The sequence below is a fragment of the Buteo buteo genome, chromosome 7 (assembly GCF_964188355.1).
Source record: "Buteo buteo chromosome 7, bButBut1.hap1.1, whole genome shotgun sequence".
Classification (NCBI taxonomy): Eukaryota; Metazoa; Chordata; class Aves; order Accipitriformes; family Accipitridae; genus Buteo; species Buteo buteo.
Genome location: NC_134177.1, coordinates 46570213 through 46582431, shown reverse-complemented (window position 1 = coordinate 46582431; position 12219 = coordinate 46570213). Strand labels below are relative to the sequence as shown.

The following is a 12219-nucleotide window of genomic DNA, read 5'->3' as shown; positions in this document are numbered from 1 at the left end:
GGTTAGGAAATAATCTTAATTTACATGTAACCTGGTGTACTCATTCAGGTGACTGGAAGGTCTGTTTCTTTGGTTAGATAGACAATGATCATTATGTTGTACATGGAGAATTTTGTTAGTTTAAGAGCTCTTGCTGATATTTTTCCACCCGAATGATCAACTAGCTTCGGGTGTTTGATTTCCTGATAGCCTCAGGAGAGCCCCTGTCAACGTTCAGTCTTAGCAGCAGAACATAGTAGCAGATATAGCATGAGCTATTTTGGCTATAACATCTGTTGTCTTTTCTCTCAATATATTGCAGTGCCCTCTTTATGAAGTCCAAGAAACTTTAACTTGTTTTACCCAAATCATGAAGATGAAGCAATACTCCATGTAAGGTAGAGTTTGGGAATTTGTTAGTTATGCTGTTGCTTCACATAATGATTTACTTGAAATCAGATGTTTTTAAAGAAAATAAATCTTGTGTTATGTGCATTGGGGAGCAATAAATGCACGCCTCACATGTAACGTACATATTAACTGTTGTTATTTTGTTTATCAAAAAATGATTTTAATGAATGGAGTACTTGTCTTGCTTATGCAATTGAGTAATCTGTATAGGAGTAGGCAGTAAAACTAATCAGGAAAAGTCTGATACAACATTTTGTCAGAAATGTGAAGAAAATCATCTACAGGTCTGTGAATATCTGAATACTTTTGTTTTTCTTGGACTCGGTGGAAGGGGAATTGATAAATAAAAGTACTAGATGCAAAAATGAAATCACTAATTGAAGAACATGGACTTTTGTAGCAGACAGTTTCATAATCATATGTAAGTTTAATTAGGAGAAACATTAAAAATTGATGTCTTCAATTTTTCACCTTTTGTGTGAAGGTGGAAAGAATTAATTAGCATTACTGATAGAAACAAAGTTTTCTGTGTTTTCTCAGTTGTTTTAAGACCATTGATGTTTTTCCTAATCCTGCTTTTTGACATGATAATATCCCTTTAAGGGCTTTCTTTACCAGATCAATTCCTTTCCTACTAGGAGAACTAAAGCTTTTGAGCTGTCCATCCAATTTATACTTCTGGACTAAATTTCTCATATCAAGATAACCAGCAGCAATACTCCCCTCAGGAGACTTGTATCAATTAGTTACACATCACTAATTTCTGTGGTATTGGTGGACCAGTCAGTTGTAAGAAAGCTGTTTTGTAAACAGTTATGGCTGTTGGGGGTTTGTCTTTACTTTTTTTGTGAGGATTTTGTTTGTTTTGAAATAATCTTTTACATGGCAGTTACTGAAAACCTGCAGATTTACACATGTGGATGAAGATGTATGGGGTAGCTTTAGCTCCTTTTGGGATGCTAATTACCTATGGATTTCACATAGGACTAATTAGGTGCCATGTTATACACAGCTAAGCAAATTTATTCTAGAAATACTTACGATGGGAGAATGTCATCCAAGAGATACAGGCCTCTCAGAAAGTACAACAGTCGTTTGTAGCTGTTGTATAAATCTCTTGTGCCTATGGCTGTATGTGTGCCTTGTGCCTGCTACCACTGTGATGGCACTCTTCAATATATCAGTCTGAATTCCAGGCATCTTAAAGGCTGCTGGTAACTTTTCTTTCGCCATATAGTCTTAATGATATTCAATTTAATTCACTGTAAAGGGACGTGGGAAGTAAATAGTCTGTAAATGAGACTCTGGGGTGACATAGTAGCAGTCTGGCATCAAAAAGAAGGGGGTGCAGTCTAAAGAGAAACTGTATCTGAGATGACATGGCAATTCAGAAGCCACTGTTGCAGCTTTATATACCAATGTGTATGATGACGAAGAGATGGTTCTCTTGTTCCAACATGCACTAAGCCTTATCTTTGCAGTATGATGCTATGCTGCTCACCAGACCCTAGAGGATCTATGCAGTATCAGAATCTTCACATCTATCTCATGTAAGCTTTTCTGAATTGCTTCTGATAAGTAGTTGGACATTACTTATGTTTCTGTTGTTTAGTAGAGGGCTTGGATGTTATCAACGAAGTGCTTGCTTAGCCTTCGCATGCCGTGCTTCTACCACCCTTGCCTGCAAGCCTTGTCAGTGTATTTCACTATATAGGTTTGTGCATGTATTTATTTCTGGATTGTGGGGGGCAGTGGGTGGGCAGGGGTTGTGGTGTATGTGAAGAGACAGATTTGGTGAGAGCTAAGCATGTATCAGTTGCATTTTATACTCTGTAGCCACAGCACCAGCGCTGCTTATGTCCCTGCTGTCTCTCCAGCTCCTCAACATCACTGACCAAGTTTAAGGAAGTGGGAAGAAACTATGGTGCTATATTGATAATGTGAGTGGGAAATGCAATCTAGCAGGAAGGCAGGTTATTCCCTAGCTGGAATGCAGACCAGGCTTCAGTTAATCTCTCCTTTAGCCAGAGAAAGGTGGTTTTAATCTATTTATTATGCATTTGGTTGTTTTTTTCAGCACTGATATATCTGCAAATGCTATAGCACTGTTAGTCTTTTAGTATCCATTTGCCATATTAGCAGATGTATCAGGACATGAAGCTGTTCTCAGTCACTCAAGTCTAATCCCAAGTAGTGCCATAGGATCTTGTGAATTGCTCTCGGTTCATACAGAAGTAAATGACAGTGTAACATGTTGTTCTTAAGAACCTGCTAACAGCTGTCTTATGATTTTTTCAGACAGCTGAATTTCTTTTCACTGATGTTTAAGACAAAACTAATTTGATATGATTATTAGAGAAGGAAAATTAAAAGGACAAAATCATACAGGAAGCTCATTAAAATGGAAACTCTGAAATAACTGGGTAATTGGGCATTGATTTTGTCCTCACCCCCTCACTTGCTTTATGAGCAGTTTTGTATTAAAAGTAACATGTCTACAGGATGATGCTCCAACATCTGTTATTGCTGAAACAAAATTATTTGCTTGGTTTTTTTCTTCTCTCCACATTCTTCCAACATCTGCATGTGTAGATCTGTCCTGTATATTAATCATATCTAACACTGCTCCTTTCCAGGGAAAATGCATCAAAGGGTGTGGAATTCTATCTTCGGTTAGGAGGGGGATGTTTTGGTGTGGGATTTTGTATTGCCATTCACTTTTATTAGATATTAGGTGACTGACTGTGAAACAGAATAATATGAATGAGGACTCTGAGGGCTGCTAGCATGAAGCCCATGTGCAGCTATGTTGCTCTCAAGTGTGTTTATGTGAAACAAAGAAGTTCACAGGCTATGGCCTGTCTGTCTTCTGAAATGTTAGTGTCACCTTACATGATTAAAACTATGCAAATAATTTTCCTTATTTTCTTTTCTCAGAATGTTTGCAGACAAATCACCATCTTTTTAAAAGTATTCCACATTGAAAATGCTCAATAATTGTGTTGGGGTTTTGATTTTTTTTTTTTTTACTTTGTAGGTTGATTCTATAAATTGATTATAAATCTGTCTTGCTGAATGTTTGCTGTTTCAATCGCTCTGGCTGTGATTATTCTGATAGGAAGCAATATATTTTTTGTTTTATGTTTTGGATGATTGCTAAAATATATATGGTTACATGTGCCATTTTTAAGATTCAGCTTGTTTATGAATGTGACTTACTGCTTCTTCTCAGTATTTGTACTATAAAAATACAACTGCATAAAGGTTCATAGCAAGAAAACAGAAAAAGCTGAACAATAGATTTGAAATAATATTTGGAAATCTCTTCTGATCTCTAATTATGATGATGTTAATTGTGTCTTCCAGTCTTCAAACTATGTTCTAGTTCAGAAAGCACATGTTTAAATCCATTCCTATCCAGGAAAATGCTTGAGCTTAATTTTAAGCATGTGCATAAGTTATATTAGTTAAATGACTCATAACTCTTTGCTTAAATCCTATCTAGTGTTAGACTGACTAAATATATTAGAATTGCGATGTAAATACTGCAATAAATAAGATAAATATGGGTGTTGGTTTTGCTATTAATTTATCACTGATTTTGACTTTTACAGTCATTTTCATGGTATACAGTTGAAATCAGAAAAGAATGGATATTTCAACTAATTTTTCTAATTTGCTGAAATGTATTAAGTTACACAAAAGAATCCATGTTATAGTAATCCTGTATATATACAGGAAAAGACTACTCAGCATGCATGGCAGATGGTTTCAAAGGAAATCCTCGAGAGCTAGGATTAAAAAGCAATTTTCAGCAAGTTTAAAATGGGTCTCCATATTTGGGTCACGGATATTTAACTCTTTCATTGCAAACAAATGAGGGAGAAGTCTTGTCAGATTATTATGGAAATGTTTCTTTCAATAAAAGCTGACCACTGCTCACTGTGCAAGAAAGAAATGAGAATGTCAGTTGATTCTGCTTCTGATCCTGTTCTAACAGCAGGAAGTAGAGTTGTGATATACAGAGACAGTGGTATGTTGCAAGTTAATGGAATTCATTGTTCCGCTAACAAACAATGGCAACCCTTTTTAAAAATATGTATATGGCTTCAATTTTTGTCTGCCCACTGAATCAAATTTACATAAAGACAAACACAAAAATTGAAGAACAAAATATAAAGAATTATTTTGATTTTGTTGTTCTGGGTCTGCAAAGTTGGAATTTCCAGGGAAACCCAAGTTATAAAGATGAAGGTACCTAAATTCCATTTCGTTTCTGATTTCTGAACTCTGTTCTTGCCCCTATCAATTTTCATTGATTTCATTGGCCTTTGGATCATAGCTTCATATTTTTATACTGCAGCAGAGATATGTGGATAATCCTACTTCTCTCTCTTACCCATCACTTTTTATTTTAAACTTTCTGATAAGTAATTTCTGGTGTCTTAGAAATGGCAGATTTATACCTGTTTACATTTAGTAGATTATACTTAATCACTGTTTATTAAAGTGTAAAGACTTTACATATAGTGTTTTTCTATTCCTTTTGGATATGGCAAACAAGTCTGATACGTGATAAATAAGAAATTGAACAGCAATACTTTTGTTCAGTCATAGACAGGAATGAACATGGGCTCCAAGTTTTGCTTGGAAGTATGTCTGCACTTACAAATGGAAAGCAAGCCCATGTTTTCTTAAACATGTTTTAGGGGCACACTAGAACTTGATTCTTTAATTATTTTTTTTTAAAGGCTATATTCTAAAATAAACACTACCATACAAACGTTTTTCCAGGCTGCAGCTGTTTAGTGGTGGTGTTTGAACATCCAGAAATACTATCATCAATACAATGCATAAAAGTGTGCAGATCGGCTTTGTATTCTAAGAGCAAGAGAAGACACTGGGCTTTTAGTTGGTAAAAATAGGACAGCAAGTTGGAGATTATTAGCTTTAACTAACTTACACCAGCTAGTAAATGTACCAAGAATGTAATTCACATTTACATCGGTGCTTCTTTATACACTTATGGCAGTGTAAAGGAACCTCAAGTTTGACATGAGCTAACTTTTCTTTAAAAGGACTCTTTTAATTCCAAAGTAGAAATTCAAGTTAGACCTTAAGCAATGTTTATCACTAAACAATGAAATATAGCAACTGATACTATTTTGTGTTCTCAAAGCTCAACTGGGTGTATTTTGAGTAGATTTGGAAAGCTTTCTGAGCAAAGGTGCCTGATGCTCTGATAAGTGAATTATAGAAGTAATTGCTGGTTTAAATTTCAGCCTATGGAGAAGTTAATTGCTTTGCTCTTTGGCTATTATATTGGCTACATGTTAACAGCAGAGGACTATGTGCTTCTGAAAGGGCTTTGTAAATGTCCTAGTGGGCTAACTAACTGCAGGTATATCTACAAAATGTTAATTAACAATGCTAAATAATAGGTGTTTTCTGCAGGACTGATTCAAGGTAGATATCAGAGGTCCTATGTGCTATTCAGAAAAGAAAATTCAGATGATGGATGAAAATAATGTTATAAGGCAGCTCTCAGCGTTCACTTCCTGTACCAAAGCTAGAAAGCTTCAGTGGACTCCAGATTGGCTTTTAGTTAAAGTTGAATCTGTTCTTCTAGGTCCTTGTTTTACATCACCTTCTATGGGAAGTTCACCTGTGTGTATCTTGATATGACAAGACCTAGCTTCCTGCAATCTTACCAGGTGTTTTTATCTTAGCATAATCTGTTTCAGATGATTATTCCAGCAAAAGGGAAACATTTAGTCCTTTTAGTTGTAACAATTGGGCCTTAAAATTTATGAGGCATCAGGACAAGGAATAAGTTTAAGGAACTGTTTGAAGTGGAACACAGAAGTGGGTTAGTGGATGTTTGCAGAGCACTCCTTGGTAGCATGGGAACAGCATGGAAGAGAGCTTTGAGGTAGTAGTTACATTAAAAATAAAATGAGTAACTGGTGGAAGTTATTATTATAGGCTAATTAGAGGCAAAATTCCACATCTCTCTGTTAGAGATGAGTAAGGAGAGAATATGCTATCAGGAACTTGGAAATGAAAGTAAGTAACTTCTGTTTATGTAATAAAAGGCAGAAGTGGTAAGTGAATGCATCTATGTTAGTCTTCTCTTTGAAGCAATCGATTAGGAAATCATTTTATAGTATAGATGAACAATAGTAGGACAACACTGAATCCAAAGAAAAGGGCACTGGATGCTCAAGATGCAGATTGATGAGAATCTGGATGGCAGTGTTAATTGTGTGAATGGATGACAAAGGCTTTGCCTCAGATGTCTTGCAAGAAAGGATGCATAGGCCTTAGCTGCAAACAAAGCATCTCCTATGAATGTAACCAAAGTGTGATTTTTGAATGCTTAATTCTTGGAACCCATGTTCCCAATGTAATTATGTTCCGTCAGAGGGCAATTATGAGTGCCTAAATTAGATGTCAAAAATTGAACGTCCCAAGCTGTTGTCAACCATGATGTGTCACCAAGTTATGATACTATTAATACTTGGAAAAAAAATAATTCACCCATGACAACAGTTATCTTTGTTCCACATGTTTGTAAGTGTAGTTCAGAATTTTGCCTTCGATTTTTTTCAAAGGCTTGCATCTTTCAAAGGGAGGCATAATAGATGAGTTCAGATTCTTCTGTCATTGTTATCTTCTAGGACTCTTGTTTCAAGTGGCTTTTGAAAATTTCTGTGAAGTACCAGATGATCTGAGGTAAGATCTGATCCAGATGTCTTTGGATAGTCAGAGCAATACATTCTCTTGACTTCAACAAACTTATGATCAAGTTCTAAATAAAGGAATTAGTGTTGACTTTAGAGAATTGGTTGATTTCCTTTACTCACTGTACAGTCAAGTATTTGATAAAGCAGGGGTTCCTTGTATGGAGTCAATTGTCTGATGGGTCAAAAGCAGTTTTTTGTTGAGGCAAAACACAATGGAAGGGGAGTAAGCTCATGCAGATCACCAAAAATTAGACAGATAGGTGGAAAAGAGTAAGCTCATGTAGATCACCAAAAGATTAGACAGGCAGGTGGCCCCTGTTAGGGGCCAAATGAGAGTCATCCAGAAACTACACCAATATGTGCAATGCTGAAGCCGTGTGTGACGTGCTATTAAAATGTGATAAAAAGAATACTGTAAAAGGGAAGATTCTCAGATATTTGTCTGCTAGAGCTGTAAAGATGTTCTACTTTGTATTGGTTGTGCATTGTTTGTTTTCAGTTAAAATTTTAACTCTCAGGGAAGTAATTCCTAGTTTTCTGCAGCCTTCTTGGAAATTATTTTGAAAGTGAAAGTTGGTACTGCAAGTAGGGTATTGTTCAAGAAGTTACTCCCTTTGCTTCTAACTGCAGAAGTGTACTTGAGCATTTTGAGATGAGATTGCACCACTATGGCAGTGGGAATGGAAAGCCAAACAACCATCCAGGCCTAATACTTCTTAAATTTTACTGAGGAGCTACCAGACTATCCTAATGTTGATAAATCCTTTTTCCAAAGCATTGTTCTGCTCTCTGACAAATATGTAAATTTCTGAAATTATGTCATTGTACAGAGTTCTGGATACTAGAAAACATGGGTCTTTAAAGTAGTTAAAAGCTTTCTTGCCTTCAGAAACTCGTAACAGGAAATATTGAAGGTTTAGTTTCACTGAGTGCTTTGGAATTTCTCCCTACTTATATCTTTTTGTAGTGTATGTTTATTAAACAGTGTTTTCTGAGTAGATTACTGAAAGCAATAACCTATTCATATCAAGGCCATGAATTCATGTTTAAGGTAACTAGTTAGGCAGAAGTGAAAGCTTACATACTGATAAATTCTGCTATAAATAGGCTTCTCTGCACTTTATGGATGGTATTTTAAGTAGCAAGTTGAGGAGAAACAGATAATGAAAATTGATTTTTCTCTGCAGGTCTCTTGCTTGCTGTTGGACTTCGACAGACCTAATCTGTGAAGATAATTAAAGTTCCTTTGCTCTGAATGCTGTAAGTGATTTTTTTTGTTTGTTTGTTTTATGGAAATCGTTAGGAGTCTATTTGACTCACGTATGGATAAAAGGTGAAAATGCCAAATCACAAACAAATGGTACAAATGAAGTTGATGCAGACTTGTTATATGACTGCACATGTTTGCAGGAGGCATTTCTAAACAGCATTTTGTATTCGGGAACACCCCTGTCTCCATTCTAGCCATGCTGATAAATGCAGTAGCAGAACCCTAATGGCAAATTGCCAGTGAAGATATCAAAGGAAACAATATTTTTGTGCTTCTATCAGGACTACAACTAGATTACTAATCTCAGCATGGTGGAGGGAATCTGCTGTTGCTGTGTGTATTGTATTTGGTTGAGAAGAAACACCTGAAATGTCAGTATAATATCTTAACCAGAATATCATGTAGAGAAGCTAGAGGGGTGATAAAACTTGTGAATGAAAAATTTTCCCATTGGTAATGACACAGAGTGGTGTCCCTGGCTATTATTTAGCATAACAGCTGTTTGAATTTCAGGTGCCATGATAATATAGCAGCAGATTTAAAATACAGCTTTATTGTTTAATAGACTTCTCACACAGCAGACTTGACTGCTTTAAACCCTGTAAATGTAGAAGCATGGCTTCTGGAGCATCTGGGATAATACCCCCCATAGTACATGGAATCCAGCAATTGTATCTGGTAGGCTGCTGCAGGGGGGCAGAAAGTTGGTAGGAGGCTGGAAACAGAATGCCATGTTTTTGACCTTGTTTCAGCATCCCTTTAGTATCCTTAGGACACAGCTAGCGCTCTGCTGATTCTATAATTAATAGCTATGTGTGTTACTAATGACACATTTCTTAAAGACACTCTCATAGCAATAAAACAGTTGATATTCTTGCACCAATGAAAACAGGCAAAGAGCTCTTCATACGCCCATTTTTTCTCCAAAGCTGTGGGAACAATTTCCTGGCTTGTAGAACAAAGAAGCTAGAACAAATTACATAGCCAGCATCTGCACCTGGCTCACTTATTAAGCAAGTATTTGGCATAGATGCTAAACTATCCTCTGCCAAGAGAGCCATGCCGATACAGTTGTTCAGGGATGAAGTTGTGATAATGTCTTTTCCTTTTTGGTTCACCAAAGCTATTTTCTTGATTTGTCAAACTCAAAATTTTGTTGGAAAGGAAAATATCTTTTTACTTTTATATATCAGAGGTTAATTAACGGCTAATCAAACTTTTTCTAACCAACCATGTTAATCTTATGATGGTGTATCACTTTAGTTCCAATGGCAGACACATCACATATGGGTTGCCATTTTGATGGCTCTGAGTGGTAATCTGACCCATAAAAACTGAAGCATGATATGCAAACTGATTTTTTTCTGGCCTGCCCTATACTTGATGCCATCTGTGTTAGGATGGAAAAGAGCCTGCTCAAAATGTGGTCTGCCAATTTTAAGCAGAGTGGTAGTGTCAGTCACAGTTGGATTTTAAAGAATAGCCTCATGTGAATGAGAAGGAAGATTCTCCTGAGAACAGGAAGTTTCACTTGACATGTCTGTTAAATCCTGTGGCCTATGGAATATCCATCAGACCTTTCCTTGAATTCTTCACATGGATTAAGTAAACTAAACTGACTTTCTAAAAATCAAGAAAAAACACTCAACTTTCAAATGTTGCTCTCCCTCCCACCACTGCCTTCTATTGCTGTCATCCATAATGGAATACAGTGCAGGAAGCTGACAGTATCTGATCCTGTCAAGTATTTGCAGTGTATCCATTCAGCAAAGCCAATCATAGTAAATTATTTCGTAAGTGTTGTAGATATGTATTTTTTTATCTGTTGTATGAATCCTGTTGCAGTGACAGCATTCAGAGCCTTGGGCTCCTATTTCTGAATTCCTGTCTTTGACAATTAACAAAAATCCATGTTGCAGATGAAAGCGAGTACCTATCTGCTGCTGATGCATATCAGCTCAAAAATTAAGATATTTAAGCACCTGATTTTCATTGTAGTCAATGAGATCTCAGTTCTCTTCTACACAATTTGAGACAGCCTGTGCTCTGAAGTCAGAGATTCAATGACCCTGTCTTATGTGTAACGACAAGTGTCTTCGTACTATTTATAATCCAAAGAAACACATTAAATTATTTTTACTGGTCAGGAATATGGTCTGCAGAAATCTGATTTATTTTTTTTAATCTCTTTAAATTGATTACATTGTTTGAATGACCATTTGCTTTTGCAGTAAGGAAGCATGTAAAAGGCGGCACTCATCAATGAATTTCATGTTCGTGACACACTTGAACATCCCTCTCAGGTCCTTTTTAAGCCTTTTATTTCCAGGCTAAATAAACACCAATTTCAGCAATGTCTCATCTATTCCCTTTAATTACTGCCGTTGAGAGAAAGTTTCTGCCGATGCAAATGTGCTATTTTGTCATGTCACATCAAATTGCATCAGCCTTATATTTAGGAACAAAAAGAGGGGGAGGCTGAGACAGGATGTGGCTGCAAATGGAACCAAAGGGTTTTCTTAAATATAGGCTGAAAATAGACAATTGAGGCAGTGATGCTTTTTCAAGCAAAAATCCATGAAAGGGAAAATCAAGTCTGTGACGACTGAAATGAAAAGCAGGGCTGGGGGTGTGAGAAGAGGGAGTTCTAGATGGAGGCGTGGGCTGGTGTCAGGGAAAAGCTGATGAACTTCTCATTTATGTAAACACCCTTTGCATGGCCAGATTGGTGTGAAGTGGTTTTAGCATATCTTAGACCACATACATGTCCTCTTGTTCCTTCTGTGCTGGCTAAAAAAGTTGCTAGCCATGCTTCCCTCCAGCTTGTTGCAGCGCATGCCACCTACCCTTTCCTTTGTGATTATCTCCCCTTCAGGTCTCAAAGCTGAACTTGTTGATTGCTTCCCAACTAGACTTATTTAGATTGAATAAAATTTTAATGACTGGTCTTTGCTACCTTGGATGTCTCAGCTTAACCAAGTCACTTGCAGGAATTGTCCTAAATACTATACAGCTTTATTCTCATTGACTTATCTGTCCCTATATGCTGCCTTGATGTAGGGGTTGTTCATTAGATTTTTTTTCTTCTCAAAACATTATCAAATTCCCAAGCCTAAAATCAGTATGGTGCAAAATGGCTCAACTTTATTCAATTCTTTGTGCCTGTTTACATGATGGTTGAATTTGCTAGTGTTGGAAGTATTTCTTCTGGCGCCTGGGTCAACCTGCAGAATTCCGAGTGTGTTCTGTGTAAGCTCCATAAGCAAAAATCAAGTAGTTTGTTCTCTGTTATTTTTGGATGCATTTTGTAGGGTTGTACTGTACGAGATGAGATTTTTGGGTTTGTTTTTTTTTCTAGTGGGCTAACCAAACAAATAGTAGTAAAGTTAAAGGAAGAGCATACCCAATTAATCAGGAAGAAGTTGAAGGAAAAAAACTGGGAGGAGGCATATAAAATTTGTGAATCACATCTAGCAAAATTTACTTAAACCACAGTGGAAATATATGAAAAAATAGTTATTTTTCAGATGCTTGGTATAGTGTATTAAATTCTAGTAACCTAGCAGGCCTTTAGAATGTTAATATACAATACTTACTCAAAATATCTTTAAACATGAATTAACTCCTAAAAGGCTCTTGCATTGCAGGAGTGTTGTTGTCCATCTATAACAGACAGTTGCCTTGAACAACTTAGTTACTCATATGTAACTTAAGAAACTCTGCTGCAATCATAAAACTCAAGCCCAGTCATTCAGGTTGCCAGCAAACATAAGTTTTTGTGGTTCAACAGAAATTATTAGAAAAGTGCTGATT

At 36.5% G+C, this 12219-nt stretch overlaps 1 protein-coding gene across 12 annotated transcripts in view; it reads left to right on the top strand.

Annotated features, from left to right (window-relative positions):
* LYRM9 (LYR motif containing 9) overlaps positions 1 to 12219 on the top strand; it is a 44728-nt gene that overhangs the window by 9445 nt on the left and 23064 nt on the right. For 4 of the 12 annotated variants that reach the window (XR_012651126.1, XM_075033057.1, XM_075033056.1 and 1 more), the window contains 4 exons: positions 302 to 377; positions 1872 to 1940; positions 7071 to 7125; positions 8324 to 8396. Coding sequence is in view for 2 of the 12 variants with exons in the window: in XM_075033054.1 (XP_074889155.1) it covers positions 302 to 372; positions 1872 to 1940; positions 8324 to 8375 (192 nt within the window). In the remaining 10 variants the exon portion in view is untranslated. Of the gene's footprint in view, positions 1 to 301; positions 378 to 1871; positions 1941 to 7070; positions 7126 to 8323; positions 8397 to 12219 lie in introns of those variants that run through there. The other 8 variants (XM_075033064.1, XM_075033063.1, XM_075033061.1 and 5 more) reach the window with 4 other exon arrangements.